This window comes from Nothobranchius furzeri, chromosome 19 (assembly GCF_043380555.1).
Source record: "Nothobranchius furzeri strain GRZ-AD chromosome 19, NfurGRZ-RIMD1, whole genome shotgun sequence".
NCBI classification, from domain to species: Eukaryota; Metazoa; Chordata; class Actinopteri; order Cyprinodontiformes; family Nothobranchiidae; genus Nothobranchius; species Nothobranchius furzeri.
In genome coordinates, this window is record NC_091759.1 from 4928150 (window position 1) to 4953073 (window position 24924).

The 24924-nt window shown below is 40.1% G+C and overlaps 2 protein-coding genes across 3 annotated transcripts in view; both read left to right on the top strand.

The window, feature by feature from the left end:
- The first annotated feature begins 2984 nt into the window (after positions 1-2984).
- dgat1a (diacylglycerol O-acyltransferase 1a) lies at positions 2985-21133 on the top strand. Its single transcript, XM_015973607.3, has 17 exons — positions 2985-3490; positions 6286-6373; positions 12753-12793; positions 12911-12996; positions 14280-14332; positions 14479-14584; positions 14802-14930; positions 15445-15519; positions 15922-16025; positions 16147-16185; positions 16297-16338; positions 16810-16854; positions 16925-17037; positions 17111-17176; positions 20060-20147; positions 20348-20410; positions 20526-21133. The coding sequence occupies exons 1-17, from the start codon at positions 3198-3200 to the stop codon at positions 20670-20672; spliced, it is 1578 nt and encodes a 525-aa protein (XP_015829093.3). The 5' UTR covers positions 2985-3197; the 3' UTR covers positions 20673-21133.
- Positions 21134-22547: 1414 nt separating this feature from the next.
- LOC107394607 (otolith matrix protein OMM-64) overlaps positions 22548-24924 on the top strand; it is a 58423-nt gene continuing 56046 nt past the window's right edge. For both annotated transcript variants that reach the window (XM_054745122.2, XM_054745129.2), the window contains exons 1-2: positions 22548-22748; positions 23380-23712. In XM_054745122.2, the coding sequence (XP_054601097.2) occupies positions 22649-22748; positions 23380-23712 (433 nt within the window). In that variant the 5' untranslated portion in view covers positions 22548-22648. The remainder of the gene's footprint in view (positions 22749-23379; positions 23713-24924) is intronic.

Consider the following 24924-nt stretch of genomic DNA (forward strand, 5'->3'; position numbering starts at 1 on the left):
TTGACTGAATTAAGCTAGCATGCTCGCTGCTACATCGCCATTGGTAAATAGAACCACGTGACTTCCATTCTATTGGCTGATGGTACAACCTAACAAAATTGTAGTTTTTGTAGTGTTTGAGTTCAATTGACGATTTTGTTCTCAGTTTTACCAAGTGCTTTTATGTCCTTTTTTAAGCGACAGAAAGAAAATGTTTTTAACAGAAGTAGAGTACATTTAAAATTTAAAAAATAATGACAAACTGGAGTAAGAACAAAATGCTTAATATGTTAATTTGATTGGAAAAAAATATATTAAATACAACAGAATTTGTTAGAAAATATTCCACAAATCATATTCTTTCATGTGCAATACATGTTCTGACTAATTCTATTGTGTTGGGGGCAGCAGTAGCTCATGGAGCGGGTTGTCCAGTAATCGGAAGGTTGCAGGTGCGGAATGCTGCTGTTGTGCCTTTGGGCAAAACCATCGACATAAATATTGGACAATGGGTTTCCATAGACTCCAATAACACGTTTTTGAAGAAAAATGGGAGGTGGCCACCACCGCCATTTTGACCGTGTCACAGGTTCCGTCAAGCCCAGACAATTCCACAAAAGGGAAGAGAGGTGGAGCTGAGGGTTGGGCTGTAAGGCTGGGATCAACTGACGACACCCGGTCGAACTAGCTAAGCTAACCTGAAGCTAACCCAAAGCTAACGTGGAGGTGGGAGCTAAGCTAACGGATGTAGCAACCTAGCTACAACCAGAGTTAACTGTGCACAACACCAGAGATTCTGAGTCAGAGATACGCCGAGCTGACCGCTGTCACATTGTGGGTGTGGAGATGATGGACCAAGTATGGTGGAGCAGCTCAGAAGGCAAAGATGCAGGCTCAGATAAAGTAAAAATGAATTTAATTACAGAACGGGAACGGCAGGAACAAACACAACGCTGACAACTAACACACGCAATGATCTGACAAAGACTGGTACAAGACGGGAGGTATAAATACACAGGGAAAATTAGAAACTTCATGGGCAGGTTAACGAGGGGCAGGTGAGAACAATAAGGACTAATCAGGGCAGGAGAGAAACACAGTCAGGAAGGCAGGGGCGAATCGTGACAACTGCTCTGTAAAACCGGGTGGAAAACACAGGTCTCCCAGAGCTCCACAAGCCGGCAGCCGCACAGCAGACAAGCGCCGCTGCGATCTGAGATGCGCAGAGCTGCCGCTGGGGAGAACCGGGTGGAAAGGTTTCCATCCCAGAGCTCCACAATCCGGCAGCCCGCGCAGCAGACCGAAGCCGCGATCAGACAGAGATGCGCCGAGCTGCGGGGAGGGGGGAACAGGGTGAAAAACATCAGTCTCCCGAGAGCTCCACAAGCCGATAGTCGGAACCCAGCTCCACCAACATGTTATATTTCAACCCATTTTCTAAAGTGCAGCATTATGTTAAATGCACTGGGTTTTACCTTATTACATTTAAATTTCATGGTTAAACAGTACATGTTAAAATCTAAGCTCAGCTCGGCAGTGACCTAAAATACATAAATATAATTTTACTTACTGAAAAAAATGAAGTGGAGACTCCTTGGACGCTCTATTAGTGCAATTAATGCCACAGCAAGTCATTTTGTCCAACAATTGCACAAAAAATATCCAAAAAAGAAAAATCAAACACGAAGACTCAAAATCCCGGAACAGTTTCCAAGCCAGACCGAGGCTCTACTGAGGCCTTTCCACGGAGCTAGCTCTGTGGTCACGTGGGTCTGATGCTCATTAATTATACAGAATTTTAGGCTTTTAATACACTTAAACAGAAGAGTGAGAAAAAATTTCAGCCCCCTCAGAGTTGTCATGAGTGTAAACTAGATCATTTAAACCAAAAACATGTTTTGGTACCAGGCTGTAAACATGTTTATTTCTGCAGTGAAATTGGTATTTTTAACATGGGAGTCAATGAGGATTTGCTCGCTTCTGACAACCGCCCCCAGCGGATGAGGGTGGAACTGCAATTTTGGTACTTCCGGGATTGCTTCAAATTTTGAGCCACATTGTGGGGGCTTGGGCAAAACACCTGAACCACCTTGTCTGCTTGTGGTGGTCGGAGAAAGCAGTGGCGGTAACGTTCGGCAGGCCCAGCCTATATCAGCTCATCCTCACCAGTGTGTGTTTGAATGGGGTGAATGACTGATTGTGTTGTGAAGCACCTTGGGGGGTTGTAGAACCCTAAGAAGGTGCCATACATATACAGGCCATTTACTCGTTAGATTTTTTATCAAAAACTAAAAAATAGCTATAAACAACAAACAAACAAAAAACTGAGTATCAATCAAAGTACTTCTATGTAAATTAAATTCTATTCAATTCAAAAATACTTTATTAATCCCAGAGGGAAATTGATTTTGGAAGAAGGGCGGATTCTCTTGGGTAAATTACAGGTATTTTGCAAATCCTACAAACATCCTTATTTCTTATAATTTATCATTACTTAACATTTTTCTGCCTGCCTAACACAACTAAGTGCAAAAGTCTGATTTTTTTTCTGTCCAAAAATTGACATCAACCATCTAATACAGAAAGAAAGAAACAATCTTTTATATAGCGCCTCTCATGATAAAAATCAGGAGGTAGGCTACTTCACAAAAACAAAAATTTAAAATAAAAAAGATTTTAAAAAAAGATTTCAAATATGTTTAAAATTAGAAATAAAAATTTGATTAAAAATGTAAGGAAAGGGAGCAAGGCAGTCCAAAAAGAAATTGGTAACATGCCAAACTTTGAGATAGTTATTTGTGTGCTTTTGTGTTAAAATGTTGTTGCACATTTTAAAGAAGTAGTTTTCATCTTGCGTGGGTTCAAAGAACTTAATTTGTCATGCGGACTGAGCAAGAAACCCTTTTAAGGTGCCGCCCCTAAAGCGGAAGTCGACCGATGACTCGATAGGGGGATGTCTGCCCAAATCAAAGATCTGGCAACCAAAGCGCCAGATGCACATTGAACTGTAGTGGTGGTAAAACGCTTCTTTACCACCAGCATTGACATTTTAATACACACAAGGAGATCTGTTTGGCTGCTTCTGTTAGTGTAGTTCTCTTTTTGTCACGACTGGATGAAACAGAAAAGGGTAAAATAAATAATAAATTTAAAAAAGGCTTTATTAGCTATGAGTGTCGGGCAGGTAGAAACTGCGTCTCGTGACTGAAGCCGCAGAAATGAGCGAGAGAGCCGAGGCGAGAGGGCCCGCATTCCGCAGGAGGAGGACGACCATCGTCGGTGGAGGAGCGGTCAGCGCGAAACAAGTCAACGGGAACAAGCGGCACAACGCTGGGGAGAAACCTCCACAGCATCCCGCTAAAACCAAACCAGCAGCGGAGCCTTCAAAGCATGCGAGCCACAACGGGAGGCTGTACAGAGAGGAGGACTCGTCGGGAAAACAGCAGCAGGAGCTCGGGACTGGTCCGAAGACACCCAAGAGTGCGGTGGAGGATATCAACGCCAGACTCAGGTAAACAACTAGACGCCACAGCGGGTTAGAGCGGAAGTGGGCCTGATAATGTACTCTTAAGGTAAAGAAAAGTTTTTTTTTATATATCCTTTATGTCTTAGATTTGTTTTAGCTCTTTTTTTTCTAATAAAAATCCCAGAAAGTTTTTCCCCACAATTGGGCTCGTTAAACTTTGTAGAAAAATAAATATTCTGACTTCTCGGTGTAATTTAGTTCAGAAGGTTTTCAAGAGATCTACTGATGTGGTGTTTTTCAATTGCTGATACCATTGCAGATGGCCGATATGTACTACCAATTTTTTTGTTGCCAATTTTCATGCCTAAACGATTTCTGCCTTATTGGCGTACCAAAATGTCACAAATATCAACCGTGGTGGACATTTCTAAACTTGAATCCGTTTTAAAACATTAAATTAAAATTTACCTAGTCCTAAATCTTAGTTTAGTACAAATTTAAACATTTAACAAAAAAGTGTTAAAAATGCAAAGCAGGTAAACTAAAAGAAATGTCAGTTAACAATGGAGTTTTAGAGCACTTATAAATCAGATGTTTTTCAGAATGTAAATATACACGTAGCATAAGAACAACTCTGCAGCAGCTCTGAGCTGCCCGCGAATGTGCCTGACTTTAAATTGGCACTACTGAAGAAGTAAATCTGCACTGGCCGATATATATTAAAGATGGTAAATATTGGCCTGATATATCGGCGTATTTTCTAGTCACCATATGTACAATTTTAGTTGACAATTGCTTTCAAGTGCAGCGTTTGTAGAGATGGGACTTATAGTGTCGGTACAGGATCTGCTCGGTGCAAGATCGGCTCGGGGTCCTTCGACTGCTGATAACAAAGTAGTTGATTGGCTGAACGTGAACCTTACGGAAGCTACGTAATCACGTTACATTGGTATCACGTTACGTTGGTCCAGGCAAATTTTTCTGTTGGAAAGATGGACAACTTTTACAAAGAAATCCATCATTACCTCTTTGAAAATACACTTTTAGCATAGAGCTGCATGTATATTAGGGCTGAACGATTAACTGCATGTGCAATTAAATTGCGATGTGACAAAATGAGATTTTCTAATTGCAAAGGCTGCAATTTGGCAGCGAGTGCTTAGCGCAATGCTAATATACATGGAAAAACCCATAGGAATGCTAATATCACCGATTACATTCTTACAAATTATGAATTAGAAACGTGCCAAATGATTACATTTGGAGTCTAATAGAAAGTAAAACTACCATCAATCAAATAAGTACAGACAGGTATTTTAGTAAAGCCAGAAAACTTTTAACTCCAGAGTTTTGGCTAGCAGCTATGAGCGTAACTGAACTACGCATGGACAAGACGTCAAAAACTCTAAACACAAAATACTTCAATAAACGGGACACACTTCTTTCCTGCAAATACAATTTCACAGGTGTTGCTAATACCTATGATTCTTCAAGGGATGTGCTCAAAGAGGAGTTCAACATTATGAAAAAATAGTGTTTTATTTTACAAATACTATTATAAACACAAACTTACGTCTTAAGAAACATTATTTTAATAATGAAACTGCTAAATTCTTTCCAGCAGTATAGATGTGTAGAGTATTTTGTCCGAGTGGGTTTGCCGTACTTTGACGTCATCGGCAGTCGAAGGACCCCGAGCAGATCCTTTGAAGAAACTTTCAAAAGACGGGTTCCTTTGAAAGAAGCAGAGTTGTGAGAGCGGGGCGGGGGTGGGGTTTTCCGTGACAGCGCTTGGAGGGGGGAGTTGCCTTCCACCGATGTCTGTGAGAGCGGGCGTTCTGGAGGCAGGGGCCCTACTGGAAGACGAGATGAACAGTTCTCTACAAGGACTCGGCTCTCGTCGTGCACTTCGAAAACTTGCTCAAAAGTCTCGATTCGTTCGTGAACGTCACATCACTAAAAGTTCGGAAAGTGATCAGGGCCACTGAAAAAGAACTCTGACTTTTGACTTCCGATATTTTCTGTTTTTCTTTTCGCACCCCTAATAATTCTCTACAGTTTGAAGTTGAAGTAAATTTTTGCTCTGTATTTTAGCTTTTCTTTGCTTTTGGTTTCAGTTTAGTTAGTAGATGAAGTCTTTGTTTCAGCTCAATTTGTTTATTTTTGTTTGCTTTTAGATTGCTTGTACAGGATGCATCATACACGCTGTCTTTGATAATACATTTATGGTGTCATAGTATTTTTTTAAAGCTAATCCTTTTTGATCTGAAAGAAAGGTCAAAGGTTGTGTGTAGTGCCTGATTGAAAAGTTTATGTACACATGAGAATCGACATGTTTATCGAAACAAAACGGCCTCAAACTCGCTTAAAAACATCTCAAATATTTTATGTTTAAAGAATGACTTGTTAATCATAAAAGTCATAGTTTTGTTAAAGTTGAGCCTTTATTGCTACAATTCATTGTTGGTTCAGAACCTTCAACCCACTTTTTCACAATTCTTGGGGCAAGCGGTTGGTTGTTGGACGTGATTCATTCATAATTTCCCAATCTGGGTTATAAAGTTACTACATTCCTGGTTGTTTTATGCCGTTTTAAAATATTTATGTGTCATTCTGCAGGATACATTTAACAGTACAAGTACAAAAATAATAACAAAAATCAGAGGGAAATAGTAACAAACTGATATTGAGTTTAGAGTTTTCACATCCATAAAGTGTAGGCAGTTATTCTAAAATGTATTTTAGCTTTTCTCTGATCATATTAAAAAAAAATTGTTCTTTTTACTTCCAGAAAGTGAATAAAACACGGATCAATAATTTCTAAATACTCTCCTCTGCAGCTGTCATGTTCTGCAAGAGTCTCTCTTGAGCTCAGCCAGCGGCTACAGCAACTACAGAGGAATCCTTAACTGGTGTGTTGTCATGCTGGTGAGTACAATTTAGGGAATTTAGTGCTTTCACTTTAAAAAAAACTGAAGTTTCAGTCTGTATTTCCCCATTATGTCACAAAATGGCTTGTTGATAATCGGATACTGTCATTACAACTCAAATGCTGGGCACTGAATGAGCTGTGGTCACTTAAAAAATTACTTCTGGTTTATTTCATTTTCTTTCTCCAGAGTTGTGAGTGTTTTGATAGGTGATACTGCTGGCTGTCATCCATATGTAACTGAAATGAACCCACGCTATAAATAGGACATTTTGCACATGTGCAGATGTGATGTGTCTGTTTATGTGCACATGCGTATCTTATATTTCTAGAAGTGCACACACTTGCATGGAAAATATTACACCATGCATGAATAAAATTGTGCACAAATTTGATTACCACCCTGCAATTCTCTGTTCTGCGACCAGATTCTTTGCATGTTATAAAATGCGCTCAACAGCTGGCCCTGCTCAACTTTTAGATGTTGTCGAGAGTGAAGTGGAACTACAAACCCTTGAACGTGTCCCTTTTTCCGGTGGTTTCTGAAGATTTGTTTTTTTTATGAAAATGCAGACCATTGGCTAAACTCCCAAAATATCAGCTGCAGGGGTGTGTTTTTGTGGAGATGAGAGATTAGATGTGCTTCAGCACTTTGTGCAAAACTTCAAAGTATGAAAGCCTGATAAGTACCAGAAAAGGCTGCTGTGTGCTTTTCTGTTTCTCTCTGGTAGATAAGAAACACGTGAAAGTGCTTTCTGAACAAGCACCAAATCAGTTAGTTTAAGAAGAAGAAGAAAGTATCATTTCTATAGCGTCTCTCAAGATTAAAATCACGAGGCGCTTCACAAAAACAAAAAATGTAAAAATATAAAAAAGCATTTAGAAAATGTTTAAAAATATATTTAAAATGAGCAAAAATAGGCAATTGTGATTAAAAAAATGTTAAGAAAGAGAGAGTGAATAGGAAAGAGGGAAATCAGTGGATCCTGGGGAAGGTGGAGTAGGTGGGGAGAGCAGAATAAAGAGAGAGTGGTGAAGAAGGTCATACAAAAACCAGCTTGAACAAGTGAGTCTTCAGCTGCTTTTTAAAGGAGACCACTGAGTCCACTGATCTCAGGCTCAGGGGGAGAGAGTTCCAGAGTCTGGGGGCCACAGCAGCAAATGATCTGTCACCTTTGGTCTTTAGCCTGGTGTGTTGCACAACCAGTAGGCTTTGATCACTGGACCTCAGGGACCTGCTGGGGGTGTAGGGACTAAGAAGATCACCAATGTAAGATGGTGCTTGTCCATGTAAGGCCCTATAGACCAGAACCAGGATCTTGAAATGAACCCTGAAGCTGACTGGCTGCCAGTGAAGCTGGAGGAGAAGCGGGGTGAGGTGGGTGTGTTTGGAGGACTTGGTCAGAAGCCGAGCACAGGCATTCTGAACCACCTGTAGACGGTTCAGGGAGGCTCTGCTCAGACACGTGAAAAGAGAGATACAGTAGTCTAAGAGTGAGGAGATGAAGGTGTGGATAACTGTCTCAAGTTCAGAGCGGGAAAGAATGGGACTCAGCTTAGCAATGTTCCTGAGATGGAAGAAGAAGGAGCGAACAAGAGAACTGACATGAGAATCCAGGGTGAGAGCTGGGTCAAAGGTCACGCCAAGATTCCTGATGGAAGGTTTGGTGAGAGAAGCAAGCTGACCAAGAGAGTCTCTGACTTTGGGAACCAGCTTGTCTGGGGCACAGATGAGGATCTCAGTCTTATCTTCATTCAGCTGTAGAAAGCTCCCAGCCATCCAGGTTTTGATAGACTCTAAGCAGATGTGTAACAGCTGCAGCTTAGACATCTCATGGGGCTTAAAGGAGATGTACAGTTGGATGTCATCTGCATAAAGATGGTAGGAGATTCCTTTGAAGGAGCTCAGGATGTGCTGAAGAGGAAGCAGATAGAGGAGGAAGAGCAGAGGCCCCAGCACAGAACCTTGTGGGACACCATGGGTAAGGGAGGTGGTGGAGGACCTAAACTTGGAGACGGCCACAGAAAAGGAGCGCTCAGAGAGATAAGAGGAGTTTAGAGCAGTTTAATTTGAAACATGAGACCTATCTAGAAACAGAAGCTGGCTTTGCCACATCAGTGTTGATGGTCATGCTAAATAAAGTTTAAAGCTTTGAAACAGCGCATCTTATGTTAGCTGGCCTCAATGAAATTCACATTTTAAATGATTAAAAGGAAACATGAAATCTTTAGATCTGATATAAATTGGGTATATTATGAGAAAAAGTTTATTTATGAAATGAAGATCCAGTTTGAAGAGGAGGTTCACTGAGAATTTTGTTATTTTTGAAATCACATGCATGCAGAATGTGAAATAGTTTTTGACCCGTTTCCTGCATTAGCCAGAGAAAGAACATAAACATGAGAACGCTTGGGCCAGAAAAAGCCGCACAGATGTACGTCACTGTAAAATGGGCATTCGTGGACTCGCCCATCTTTGCTACCGATGACCCGATCACGGAAGGCTGTTGTCAATTTAGCGGCCAAGAGAGAGCAGAGCGTGTCTCAGCTAGTAGAAACTAACCGTTAGCATTAGCAACTCCACCACATGCCAAAACTCCTCCAGGCTTGTGTTATTTGTGGAGATAAAACATCAACCTTGCATTGTTAACACAAGACGAGTGAGGGGTTAGGGTTAGCAGTGGAAGTGTCCATGCTGTTAGCCAATCAGAGGCTAGATGTTTGCATAACATGAATCTTAGTGAGTAGGACTACCATTCCTGCCGTTTCCCGTCCCCCACTCCTCCAGCTAACCTTCACTTCCCGAAACAGGAGCTTTTTTTTTCTTAAAAGAAAATGGCTCACAAGGTATTCATTCATACTGGAGACCCCAGATTTGTTGAAATAACAAGTGAATGCCCACTTTAATGTTTTGTTACTGATGTATTTGGAAACTTTTTAATTTGACTAAAAAGATTCAGATTTTGTCAAAATCACTTATCCACTGGTTATAATGTTCTGTTATTGTTCTTAGAGAAAAATAGAGTAAACCTTTATTTGTAAGAGTTTTATCCTTGCCAGAAAACAGTTTGTCAAGTCCCACCTGAGGAGGGATCCTCCTGGTGTTGCTCAGTGCCTAGCTTTGTGTGCTGACCTTTCTAAGAACAAGGCTAATAGAAAAAAATACCAGCACACTGAAAATGTTGCTAAATAACCGATTTAGCAATCCTCTGTTTAATTGCTCTGTAAAGGTCCCTGTCCCAGTTATTCTGTTGGAGATGATGATCCTCTTGTGTGTGCTAAAGGTCACCAGAGGCAAAGGTAATGGATCTGAATCAAAAACACAATGCTGCAGGTGTTGGAAAAAGCAAAGGACATAAACAATCCCTTGAATATGACATCATCATGCCACTGACCCCACTTTAATAAATGTCTCTCTTAAAAATAAACCAACCCAATATATACAGTGGGGCAAAAAAGTATTTAGTCAGCCACCGATTGTGCAAGTTCTCCCACTTAAAATGATGACAGAGGTCAGTAATTTTCATCATAGGTACACTTCAACTGTGAGAGACAGAATGTGAAAAAAAATCCATGAATTCACATGGCAGGATTTTTAAATAATTTATTTGTAAATCAGGGTGGAAAATAAGTATTTGGTCAATAACAAAAATTCAACTCAATACTTTGTAACATAACCTTTTTTGGCAATAACAGAGGTCAAACGATTACTATAGGTCTTTACCAGGTTTGCACACACAGTAGCTGGTATTTTGGCCCATTCCTCCATGCAGATCTTCTCGAGAGCAGTGATGTTTTGGGGCTGTCGCCGAGCAACACAGACTTTCAACTCCCTCTACAGATTTTCTATGGGGTTGAGGTCTGGAGACTGGCTAGGCCACTCCAGGACTTTCAAATGCTTCTTACGGAGCCACTCCTTTGATGCCCGGGCGGTGTGTTTGGGATCATTGTCGTGTTGGAAGACCCAGCCACGTTTCATCTTCAAAGCTCTCACTGATGGAAGGAGGTTTTGGCTCAGAATCTCACGATACTTGGCCCCATTCATTCTGTCCTTAACACGGATCAGTCGTCCTGTCCCCTTAGCAGAAAAACAGCCCCAAAGCATGATGTTCCCACCCCTATGCTTCACAGTAGGTATGGTGTTCTTGGGATGCAACTCAGTATTCTTCTTCCTCCAAACACGACGAGTTGAGTTTATACCAAAAAGTTCTACTTTGGTTTCATCTGACCACATGACATTCTCCCAATCCTCTGCTGTATCATCCATGTGCTCTCTGGCAAACTTCAGACGGGCCTGGACATGCACTGGCTTCAGCAGCGGAACACGTCTGGCACTGCAGGATTTGATTCCCTGCCGTTGTAGTGTGTTACTGATGGTGACCTTTGTTACTGTGGTCCCAGCTCTCTGCCGGTCATTCACCAGGTCCCCCCGTGTGGTTCTGGGATTCTTGCTCACTGTTCTCGTGATCATTTTGACCCGACGGGATGAGATCTTGCGTGGAGCCCCAGATCGAGGGAGATTATCAGTGGTCTTGTATGTCTTCCATTTTCTGTTAATTGCTCCCACAGTTGATTTTTTCACACCAAGCTGCTTGCCTATTGTAGATTCACTCTTCCCAGTCTGGTGCAGGTCTACAATTCTTTTCCTGGTGTCCTTCGAAAGCTCTTTGGTCTTGGCTATAGTGGAGTTTGTAGTCTGACTGTTTGAGGCTGTGGACAGGTGTCTTTTATACAGATAATGAGTTCAAACAGGTGCCATTAATACAAGTAACGAGTGGAGGACAGAAAAGCTTCTTAAAGAAGATGTTACAGGTCTGTGAGAGCCAGAGATTTTCCTTGTTTGAAGTGACCAAATACTTATTTTCCATGCTGATTTACAAATAAATTCTTTAAAAATCCTGCCATGTGAATGCATGGATTTTTTTTCACATTCCATCTCTCACAGTTGAAGTGTACCTATGATGTAAATTACTGACCTCTGTCATCATTTTAAGTGGGAGAACTTGCACAATCGGTGGCTGACTAAATACTTTTTTGCCCCACTGTAAATGTACTCCTCATCTCCAAGTCGAGTCATTTTCAATCACTGAAGCTGGAGTTGAACCTTGAACTTGAGTGCATAACATGATCATAAAGTAATGTTTTACAGAGGGAGCAGCAGCAGGGTGTGATAGCGGTCGAGGTGTCATCGTGTTGCCAAGCTTAGGTGTGAAACATGTCTGACTCGGCGTGTAAATGAGGCCTTTCTCAGCTTCCTGTGCATTTATTTGTAAGATGCGGACAACTTTACAGATGTATTAGGACATGCTTACTAAACACATTTTTGACAGAAAACATTGATGGTTTGAGAGAGGAGTAAATGAACCTATACAAGTCAAACAGGAAAGACCTACTTTAAACAGAGGAGGCCTCAGGTTTCACCTATCCAGCACCTGCAATGGAGCGCTGAACCTAATTCCAAAAATGTTTCAGTCCAGGTCACACCTTCCTGCATCTTACAGTCCAACAAAATAGGGCCTAATGGGATCAATTGACTCCTCTGGGGGTAGGGGTACTCATAGGTAGTTTCAGCTCATTCATTAGTAACAGAGCTACAGGTTATAAGCTTGACTCTTGTATGTTCCAGTCAAAATTGACAAAGCTCCTTGGGTGAGAAGTGAAATGTCTGCATTTGAACCCATTTGGGAAACGTGCAATCCTGGAAAAACCTCATCCTATCATTGTTCGTGTCCCATTCTTAATGATTGGATCATGAGCCATCAATCAAACGTCCCTCTGTGCACAAGTCGCAGCTAAACAGGAAGTGAAGCCAGAGCTTGGCTAGCTAGTGTAATGGATGGAATGTTCTGATCTGTTTACAAATGTAATTTAAGGAATTGTTTTACGTGTTCTGGTCAGAGTCTGGTTCTGTTCTTGTTGGGAAACGTTGAGGTGACGGAGCTGTTGTCTGTGAATGCAGCCTGTCTGTCTGAGGCGGTTCAATGTGAGTTCTGGAAGTTTTGACTTGTTGTTTGTGAGGTTTTCCCAGACTGTTGGTGGCACTGCTGAAGTTGAACGAACCGAGGAAGCTAAAACTCTTTTTATCTCCATGGAAACACCACCACCATACTGTGTTGTTATATGGTTATGTTGAGGCGTTTTGCTGGGAATTATGGCAGAATAGGTGGCAACAATAAAAACTTGCTAATTCTACAGACTAATCCCAGACTGAGTTCCTGAAGAGGAACCGATAAACCAGATTTACAGCTAAACATTTTTAGCTTCTTAACAAAGTTCAGACTTGGCATAAAGCCACGTAAAGAAAAACATTGAAACAAAATGTTTCCTTCCGTTGACTCCACCTTGTTTTTTAATGGGCGATTTTGTTTTTATTTACAGATGCTTAGTAACGCACGTCTCTTCTTGGAGAACATTATCAAGTGAGTGCGCACTTGCAAAAACACCTCATATTTACAAACTTATTCTTTAGTCGTTATTCAGCTCACCGATTCTTGTTTAGATTTAGTGATTTGTTTGTTTTCCTCATCTTTCTCCAGATACGGCATCTTGGTCGACCCTATCCAAGTAGTGTCTCTTTTCCTGAAGGACCCCTACAGCTGGCCAGCAGCCTGCCTGATTATTGGTATTGAATTTTTTACTTTGTGGCATGAAACAGAAAATAATCAACACCTGCTGCAGTTACACCTGAATATGCACCAGGTGTGTCTCAGGTGAACATTTGTAGTCTGGATGAGACAGAAGCCAAAAGAGAAGAAAGCAGGCTTTCATTTTCTCTCTACTTTTAAAAAAAAATTACTTTTTTTTTTCTTTATTGTGTGTTTGAGATTTTTATTTCGATAAGTGCTAATCAAAAAAAAACTTCTACTACTTCATCTTTTTCTTCTTGTTTTTGTCATCTTTTTAGTCATTTTTTTCTTCCGAGAAGATGACGAAGAAGAAGTCTATGAAAAAGCAGAAGAAGACAAAGTAAATCAGAATCAGAAAAGGTGTATTGCCATTGTCAGTGAACAAGCAGTTCACAAACTAGGAACTTGTTTCGGTACTAATGTGCTGATTCTGATTCTGATTTACTTTGTCTTCTTCTGCTTTTTCATAGACTTCTTTTTCGTCATCTTCTCGGAAGAAAATTCATTTCTGAGAAAACATTCATTTCCCCCACCACCATGCTAGATGCCATGTTATGATCTTTTTTTCCATTTATGCAGATGAAACTAATAAGTTCTACATACATCTGCATGATAAATGTTGATTTAAAGTCTTTTAGTTCTCACTGAAACGGGTACAGTCAACAAGAAGCAAAACAAACAAAAACATCAATAAATCCTTCTGGGGGCTCACTGATCGCAGTCATCGAAGCTTTGGTCTGGGGAAAATAATCCATACAAACCACTTCATCTGGCCCCTGTAGTGATTTATATTCAGTTCTATTAAAATAAAACAAGCTGCTGTTACTTTATTTAATGGATAAGAATTAGCATTTTTGACTGAAACTGGCTAGCGTAGCATGAGACCGCCACTAATGCACACTGATGAAGTTGGTTTCAGTCTGGCCTTGTCGGCTCATTGGGTTTTTAAAAGAAAAAATAATTTTTTGCAATTTTCTAAACTTTTGACCACGACGTCGGCCTTTAGCAGCTCTGCTCCCCAAATGCAGCTCGCTGGTGATTCAGTCACCACAAACCCTCGTTTGTCTTATAGTTAGTGACGTTTACAGCTGAAGGTGGATTGAGAAACGTGTGTTATCTGTGTCTCTTGTTCTGAAATCAAGCTAAAAGGGTCATCAGTTGGTTTTATTTAAGTACGACTTAGCTTATCAATTCCTAAAAAGGCTCATTTGACACATTTTTATGAATGACTGTTAAGGTCTTTTCATTAATGAAACTTTTATATCTGTTCCTGTTTTAGCGTCCAACGTCTTCATCTTATCAGCCTTGTACCTAGAGAGGCGTCTGGCCGTGGTAAGCACACTTTTCTAAATTCACCAGTAATTTTTTTATGCCTCTGATTTCGATTAATCCAAAACAGTCTCTCTAATAGGATGAAAATCTTTAGACCAAATTGATCAAATAAACATAAAAACCCCACTTCCTGTGACCTTTTGTAGGGTACAGTCTCTGAAACTGCCGGATGGATTCTTCACATTTTCAACCTGACATGCATGTTGATATTTCCCTCTGCCACAGTCCTCACAGTGACCTCCATGACCCCAGGTATGCACCCGAGGCTAACTGTGTGTGTTTTTCTGTAGGTACCACCATGTTTGTTAGTAGCTATTAGTGAGGAAGTAAATGACGAAAGAAATCTGGAGTAATTTTCATGTTTACGAACAATCTCCGTAAACTCTGTGTGTGTGGGTGTGTGTGTGTGTGTGTGTGTGTGTGTGTGTGTGTGTGTGTGTGTGCATGCGTGTGTGTGTGTGTGTTGCAGTGGGTGGTGTGATTTCTTTAGGGATCTACACAGTCCTCTTCCTCAAGCTTTACTCGTACCAAGACTCCAACAGGTGGTGCAGAGAGATCAGACAAGCCAGAGCCAAAAGATTAACACGATCATATTCATGTAAGTGGGTCACCCTGACTATTGTTTATGTTTACATGATCTACACAAATCTGTTCACATCAAGAGTTCTTTTTAGTTTATCTTTTGTCCCTCACTGCCATCTAGTGGTGGTAAAGATTAAGATTAAAGTCTCATTTAGTCGTCACACACACACAGGTGTGTGGTGAAATTTATTCTCCGCATTTGACCCATCCCCTGGGGGAGCGGTGAGCTGCAGACACAGCCGCGCTCGGGAACTATTTGGTGGTTTAACCCCCCAATCCAACCCCTTAATGCTGAGTGTCAAGCAGGGAGGCATTGGGTCCCATTTTTTCAAAGTCTTTGGTATGACCCGACCAGGAGTCGAACCCCTGATCTCCCGATCTCAGGGCGGACACTCTACCACTAGGCCACTGAGATTGTAGGCAGTTACTGAGTGTGCTGAGTGTTGTAAGTCTGAATAATTTGTACAGCTTAATGATTGCAACTGTGTTTGACTTTTAGAAAGTGAAACATTTCTCTGCTGTGTTCATAGGTCCTGATGTGCCACAGTCTAACGGGTCAGCAGTTCATTCTCATGTCTCCTACCCAGGAAACCTCACACACAGAGGTACTGTCTGTAATCTTCATCATTAGAAGAGCGGTCGTCTGCGTGGAAACATGTGCAATAATACATTTAACAGATTGTTTTACTGAGTTAAAATGACTATTTTTAATGGAACATTTTATTCGTAAAGAGTCTAAAATCTAAAAACTGGAAAGTCTGTGCTACGTGGAAAAATGTTACCTACAAAGCAGCCATCTTTATTATTTACATATATTTCTGATGGCCAGATAAGCAATCATAGTAGAGACTAAGAACTTTGGAATAATTTGTGAAGCAACAAATGACCAGATCTCTCATCTTGATCATGGCACTTTTAAGGATTAAAACACATCCTTTTCATGTTGTTTTTTGTTCTGTGTTTACATTTACTGCTGATTAACGACGTTGACTTCTTTTTGTCTTCAGACATGTACTACTTTGTTTTTGCTCCAACCCTTTGCTACCAGCTCAACTTCCCACGATCTCCTCGAGTACGCAAAAGGTTCCTGATGAGAAGACTTTTTGAAATGGTGAGACGAGTTAGTCACAAATATAAATTTAACATGCAATTTAGTGGATTAGTTTTATTAAATTTCAACTGGTGAACAAAGATTCTTGGTTTATTTATTGGCAATGATTGATTTCTTTCAGCTTTTCCTCATGCAGTTGTTGGTGGGACTGATCCAGCAGGTATGTAAGATGTTTACCAGCTTAGTCGGTGCTCAAAATACTGAATTTGTCTTTGAAGAAATGACCGGAAAGTGATTATTTTAGTTATTAACTATTAAAGTTATCTTTCAGTGGATGGTTCCCACTATTCAGAACTCGATGAAACCTTTTCAGGTGTGTATACTTTTTATTGTTTCTGCAGTAAAACTCCATATTTCTTTTTTGGGGTGACGGTGGCACAGGAGTTAAGTGCTCGCCCCGTAATCGAAAGGTTGCAGGTTCGAGCCCCACTCAGTCTGTCGCTGTCGTGTCCTTGGGCAAGACACTTAACCCACGTTGCCTGCTGGTGGTGGTCGGAGGGACCGGTGGCGCCAGTGCTCGGCAGCCTCGCCTCTGTCAGTGCGCCCCAGGGCAGCTGTGGCTACATTGTAGCTCATCCCCACCAGCGTGTGAATGTGTGTGTGAATGGGTGAATGACTGATTGTGTTGTAAAGTGCCTTGGGGGGTTCCAGGACTCTAGAAGGTGCTATATCAAATACAGGCCATTTTATATACCATTTTTTTATAGTATGACCATTTTCTGCAGCTAAACAGGATTAAAAAACATTTTCTACTTATTATAATTTTATTTCCTATTTCTCACAGGATATGGACTTTTCCCGGATGGTGGAGCGACTGCTGAAACTAGCTGTGAGTATTGTGACCGAGCTGCATGTTGGTGACGTTAAGTCACATCTTTAACACTTTATCTTTCTCCCAGGTTCCTAACCATTTGATATGGTTATTATTCTTTTATTGGTTTTTTCACTCGTCAATGAACTTTGTGGCTGAGCTGCTGCAGTTTGGAGACAGGGAGTTCTACAGGGACTGGTGGTGAGTAGAGATCATTCAGTAATGTCTAAACCAGTTTCATTCAGTTATCTTCACTGCTGTTTGTTTATCACAGGAACTCTGAGTCTGTCACATATTTCTGGGCCAACTGGAATATCCCAGTGCACAAATGGTGTCTGAGGTACGTACTTGATGTTTTGCCTTTCGATGGTCTAATATATTATAATTCATATATATAATTAATATATAACTAAATAAAAGTTTTCTAGAAGTTGGTTTCATTGTATTTTCGGTTGGTAATGGTCAAAGTAATACAATAAGGTAATACGATATGTATCACAGTACAGGGGAGATTATACTATATGTGTCACAGTACAGGGGAGATTATACTATATGTGTCACAGTACAGGGGAGACGGTACTATATGTATCACAGTACAGGAGAGACAATACGATATGTATCACAGTACAGGGGAGATGATACGATATGTATCACAGTACAGGGGAGACAGTATGATATGTATCACAGTACAGGGGAGATTATACTATATGTGTCACAGTACAGAGGAGACGGTACGATATGTATCACAGTACAGGAGAGACAATACGATATGTATCACAGTACAGGGGAGACGATACGATATGTATCACAGTACAGGAGATACAAAACGATATGTATCACAGTACAGGGGAGACAGTATGATATGTATCACAGTACAGGGGAGATTATACGTATGTATCACAGTACAGAGGAGACGGTACGATAAGTATCACAGTACAGAGGAGACGGTACGATATGTATCACAGTACAGGAGAGACAATACGATATGTATCACAGTACAGGGGAGACAGTATGATATGTATCACAGTACAGGGGTAGATTATACGTATGTATCACAGTACAGAGGAGACGGTACGATATGTATCACAGTACAGGAGAGACAATACGATATGTATCACAGTACAGGAGAGACAATACGATATGTATCACAGTACAGGGGAGACAGTATGATATGTATCACAGTACAGGGGAGATTATACGTATGTATCACAGTACAGAGGAGACGGTACGATATGTATCACAGTACAGGAGAGACAATACGATATGTATCACAGTACAGGGGAGACAGTATGATATGTATCACAGTACAGGGGTAGATTATACGTATGTATCACAGTACAGAGGAGACGGTACGATATGTATCACAGTACAGGAGAGACAATACGATATGTATCACAGTACAGGGGAGACAGTATGATATGTATCACAGTACAGGGGAGATTATACGTATGTATCACAGTACAGAGGAGACGGTACGATATGTATCACAGTACAGGGGAGACAGTATGATATGTATCACAGTACAGGGGAGACAGTATGATATGTATCACAGTACAGGGGAGACAATACGATATGTATCACAGTACAGGGGAGACGGTACGATATGTATCACGGTACAGGGGAGATTATACGATATGTATCACAGTACAGGGGAGACAATGCGATATGTATCACAGTACAGGGGAGACAATGCGATATGTATCACAGTACAGGGGAGACAATACGATATGTATCACAGTACAGGGGAGATGATACGATATGTATCACGGTACAGGGGAGATAGTACAGGGGAGATTATAAGATATGTATCACAGTACGGGGCGACGATACGATATGTATCACAGTACAGGGGAAATTATACGATATGTTTCACAGTACAGGGGAGACAATATATGTATCACATTTAGGGATGGGTACTGAATTCGGTACTTTTTAAGGTACCGACCGAATTCCATAGTACCGACCGAGCACCGATTCACGTCGTTTCTAACGGTGCCTCGTTTCGGTACCTGTCCTTCATAACGAGAACTTGCCAAGACAGCTGCGCATGCACAAGAGCGTTATGTCGTCGCTCGCTGCGAGCCAGTTGTAAACAGAGCAGCATGGTAGAAAGAACGCACGCTAAAGCTTGGGTCCACTTCACTAAATGTGATGGGTAACTGGGTGATGATGAAACCAGCGACAACGATCTAAGTGAGACATCCTCATCTTAATCTGCTCCGGTAGATAAATAAAATGTTTAAGATAACGTTAGCTTGATATGTTAGCTTCCGTTTCGCTAATGGTGCGTTCACTTTCTCCTCAAAACTCAGAATTTCCCGACTAGAAGAACATGAATGCGCTCTAAGGTTTGGCTTCACTTCACTAAATGCGACGGGTGATTGGGTGAAGATGAAACCAGTGACAACGATCTAAGTGTGAGGCATCATCGTTTTAATCTGCTCCAGCAGTTAAATAAACTGTTTAAGATAACGTTAGCTTGATATGTTAGCTTCCTATGCCACCATTGTTATCAGCTAATGGTGCGTTCGCTTTCTCCTCGGAAATTCTAACTTCCCAGTAGGAAAAATCAAATGAAAAAGACGGCAAAAGGAATGTAGATACACAGTAAATTTAGTTCACAGTAAAGATGTTTGCTTCAGTTTAATTATCAGCTTATAAAACTACAAGGACGATGTTAAAATACAAATAGTTGAATGTTATTTATCGTGATATTTATCAAATATTGTTATATATTGAGGAAAAATATATTATTTAATTATAAAAGAGAATTAAAATAATAAACACTCAAAAGTATCGATTCCTAGGTACCGGGAATTAGTACCGAATCGATTCAAATGTCAAAGGTACCCATCCCTAAATTACAGGAGAGACAATACGATATGTATCATAATACAGGCGGCACGGTATATTGTAATAGTTAAAGTCGGATGATATTTGCAATTTTAAAGCTTAATTTCATAAAAATAAGCTCTGCTTTTAAGCCACACTGCATGTTTTTGCAAGATCTTGTTCCGTCAGAATAAAGCAGGAAAAAACTGCTGCCACCTAGCAGTTGAAGTTTGCAAAGCACCCATAAAAGAAATTCAAATACAAAATTGATTCACTGCCTTTAAATATTGATTCTGTATCATAACATGAAATATTGTGATATTTCACTGCATCAATATTTTCCTACATCCCAGGTAATTTGTCTTTGTGTTTTTCTATTCATGTTTTCCAGACATTTCTATAAGCCGATGTTGAAAAGAGGGACAAACAAGTTTCTGGCTCAAACTGCCGTATTCCTGGTTTCTGCCTTCTTCCATGAGGTAAGTGAAGCATTAAGCTCTTAGTTCTTAACAATAAACAACCTTTCAAACTGAGGAAAATTAATTTCATCTTAATTGTGTAGTTTTAACTTTTTATTAACACTGCGTAATTTTGTCACGTTTTTAATATTATTAATAATAGTAATAATATAGAACGCATTTATGTTTAACCTTTTCTGAACTGCTTTTTCTTCTCTCAGTACCTGGTTAGTATTCCTCTGAAGATGTTCAGACTCTGGGCTTTTATGGGAATGATGGCACAGGTAAAACACACACACTCATTTCCATCCCAGCATGGTCATCTGCACACCCTCCATGTCTAATCTTTGACACAGATCTGCGCTCATAATCTGACCTCTGGTCTTTTGATCCAAACAGGTTCCTCTGGCTTGGTTTGTGGGTCGCTATCTGAACGGAAACTATGGCAACGCCGCTGTGTGGATGTCCCTTATTATTGGGCAGCCCATCGCCGTGTTGATGTACGTTCACGACTACTATGTCATTCATCACAGCAGCACTGAGTAGCACCAGGAAAAGATCTAATCCCCGACTGGCGCACATACACGTCAACCGATGAGGAAAGCTAGCGTGGAACGCTCATGTGAAGCTGTCCTCGCTTCTATTTTTGCACTTAATAGATACGGACCATAATGTGTTGGGGAGTTAAATAGGATATTTAAACACTAAAGTGCTTGTTATTCAGCTCATAGGCTAAACTTCTGAAGGTTCTTGTTCTACTTGAGCTAAAAAAAACAATTTCTTAAGCTTTAAAAGCCCTTCGACACATTTAAAGGTGGGAGTGCTGGAGTTATGTGTTAAAAAATGCACTTCAGGTGCGACAAATGGGAATCACTGCCAAGCAATCACAAGCTAGAACATCATCTTTGCTACGTGTAGCCTGGATGGCTAACGAGTCACTTTGTTTATCCAAGAGTAGCCTGCTAGCTTTGATTATATCAGGCTGAAACTGCAGATTTCTATTGAAAATGTTTGCCAGTTATTGAAATTGACCACAATGTATCCCCCCCCCCTTTTTTTTTGTGCAATACAGTGTTATGTATTATAAATATTGAATTAGGTTGGTGATTAAAAGAAGCAAGGATCATTTTGCAGGAAGGAATAAAGGCACAAGGACTCTGTTGTTTAAAAATAGTAGAATCATGGATTGATCCAGTTTTTCTACACCACCCATGGTGGAACAGAACACGTGTCTAATCTATTTTAGATTGATCTTTGTTTGAACTGCCAGCATTTGTAGGTTTAACTTTTTGCTGATGATATTTTTTCATGTGCTCGATGATTTAAAGCACTTTAAACCGATGCATGCTGTTGACTAAAGCAATGGAATTCTATGAATTTATTTGTTGAAGTAAGTTTTATGTTGCATAATTTCAAATTTTGTGGTGAAAAGAGATTCAAGCAGTATCAATGTAAACATTTTTCTTTGTATTTTTACTGTATCTGGATTCTTAGATGTATTTTTTGTTTATTTTTTGCTTTAATTGTTGCCAAAGCCTGCAAAAGGAAAGGCAGTGCAGGTTAAAATAAATCTCTTTAACATTTTGCTCGTTTTTTTTTTTTTTTTTTTTTGAAGACATAAACCTGAGCCTCTTATTTAAAAAATAAAGAGTTTGGAGTAATTACATCAAATTAAAGATTTATTTTATATATTTATAAAAGTTGAGTCTCAGGCAGTCTATATAAAGTGCCTGCAAAAAACACGTCGATATTGATGTCAAATAAAAGAAATGTGATTTAATTGTCTGTTTTTATCTAATTATTCAGTTGTGGGACATATTTCTATCAAACACCACAGCCCAGTAAGATTTCAAACATGAATTTCTCTGGATTGAAACTGAAATTCCAACTTTTCTTTTACTAAAATTTGGATCATATTAGGTGCAACATGTAAAATATTTTACTTTCTAGTTTTATTCATTCTGTGTGAATAGATCTCAGTCACCTGCTTACTTGCATTGCCATGACATCTTTATTTTTTCAATAAAGTTGGTTTCTATGATTGATAATGAATGCTTTTTCTTATAAACAAGCAGTGTTGCAAAGATTTTTTGTGAGCATGTAAACATAAATTTATGTTTACTGCAGACAGAATTATTTGCTCATATCAGGCAGATGAACAGAAGAGGATTGGGGGAACTAAAAAGAATAAGAGAATTCTGACTTTTTTCTCAGAATTATTAGTCAGAATTCTGAGAAAAAAGTCAGAATACTTTTTTCTTCTTCTGTTTCAGTGGCCTTAATCCTCTTGTACATAGATGCCATCTGTCTGATGCATCAGAAAATAAGGAAGTCGCACCAAAACGCTGTTTTTGAAGAACCACTGCAGTTCTCCATTGCGTCTGTTGGCGTCGCTAAGGAGAAAATACCACCGCTAAACATCAGGGAAGCACCAGACGACGAAGAGTAGAGTTGCCCTAGCAGCTGCTCAGCGCTTAATTGATTAAGGGCATTTTTGATTAGCGAAAGCTGACAGGGATGTGATGATGGAGTCCGAACAGGAACGGTCACGTTTCAGGGAACAAAAGCCAAAAAACAAAATAAATCACGTTTTCAACCGCAAAGCCGCACTGCATAGATTCGGTTTGTGTTTTATCAGTTCATTCCATCACGTGTGATAATGTTAAATATTGTATTCTCAGTTTTCATCCAGCTAATATGCTTAGCTTCCTAGCTATGTGTAGCTTAACTTGCTAACTGACGAATGAATTGGCCTCTGTGACATCTGCGCTTCTGACTCGTTAAATTTAAAATATAATTTGTTTATTTTAAATGTCGCTGAAAGCTAAAATAAACATTGAATCAGGTATTTGTGCGCGAGTCATGAGAATGAGATTAGACAAAGGTTAGCAGCAGCATCTATTAAACTCAAATCATTTGTTCTGGGAGGTCTCAGAAACCGCTTTCCTCACTGAGTTGTGGACCCATGTCCGTTGATGAATATAAATATTCTCAAAAGCTCAAATTACAATTACACATTTTTGCTGCAGATTTTTTAACTTTTTACAATGACTAGCTCGAAATACGTCCTGCTGCTTTTATTGTGAAGACACACAAATATTCATCAATAAATTAATTAATTTCTGTCAGCAGACTTAAAAGAAACAATTCCCTTCTGTTGACACTAGTAGCAGGAGAAAAGGAGTCATTGGTCATTTGAGGTGGGTTCATGAGGATACTTATCCATGTCTGTGTGTTTTTGTGTTTCCTACAGATATAGATGCTCCTGATGATTGGGAACCTAAGCAGGGCTCAGAGCCTATCAACATAAAAGAAGAGGAGGAGGAAGTGGAGACCAGTCTGGAGGGTGAACAGCTCAAGATGACTCCAGTTCCACTGAAAAGTGAGGATGGTGAAGAGGAACCTCTAATCTCACAGATTCATCGGCATCAAATGAAAGGCAGAGATCTTCCGATCATCAGCTCAGCTGACGAGGAGAGTTGTAGAGGAGCGGAAACTACCTGGCACCCTGGTTTAAATACCCATGAAGATGGTCCCAGCTCTCCAGAAACTGAAGACATTCATGAGGATGCATGGGACAATGACGGTAAGGAGAGTAGAGCACCTCCTCCTTGGTGCCTGGTGCTACCCATAACATATTTTCCTCAAATTTTCTCCTTTTTTCCTCACTTGGTGATGGCATGTTGTCAAGCAATAATAATGGTCCCATTGAAACTGGGGAGCATTCTCACAAACAACTATAGATAAGCTTCCAGTAGACAAGTGCAAAAGGATTTTAGGCTTTTTTTTTAATTAAACATAAATTACAAATGAGCCATAAAAGCTGATTGACATACACAATAATGAAAAATACCCAGGTGACAGTTTATCTTCATCTGAGTCAGCTAACCCCCCCTGTTATTTCTTCTGTTATTACCATTAAGCCTAGTTTATACTTCTCTGTCAGCAAGTTTGCGCACGCACACACACACACACACATATTGATGATGTTTTCCTTTTAGATTTTATACAAAGCAATTCTCCTCCAGGACAGCAGGGGGTGTAGACCTTTTCTGTCTGGTCTGCCCAACATAAATATAAAGGTGGAGATTTTCTGGCCACCATTACAGTCACTGCTGCTCTTCAAAGTCTTATTTCATACGGACAAATTTATCCCTCATTTTCCTCCATCTCTTCATGCATTCCTTCACCTCCAAATCCAAGTTTCCAGCGATTTCTGTCCAGGAGTTGAAGGTAAGCCGTGCATCTTTATATTCCATCAGTGAAGGGTTCTACAAATGTTCACAATTTCTGACTTCTTCTGCCAGACGTTCTTTAATCTGCTCCATGCCTGCCTCCACAAGATGTCACTACTACGTCAACACCGGCGCTGTTGACACATTTAAAAGAAGTGGTGTCAACCCGGAAATGATCTTAAGCTGTTGATGGGCCGACCAATCACTGATGTGCGCTCTCCTTTGCATTTGAAAATAGTTGCTAACTTAGCTCTTGCTAACTGATAACGGAGCCGCGTGTCCGTGCACCTCCACAGCTGGTAAATGAAACAATAAAGCCTTGTTTACACTTTTCAAAGATATTCATGTGCATATTTGAAATTAATGTAACACACTACTACTAAAGTACAATTAAACATGTTGTAGAAACATTGAACCCTTCCAATGGTTGCTGAACATTAAAACATAATTCTACAGAAATAAACATGTTTTTATGGCAAAAATTATTAGAAGATGTATTGAGCCTAGCAGTGCAGTAATTTGTCATTTTGATGAGGTTAAATTTTCTTTTCCATACGGTTACT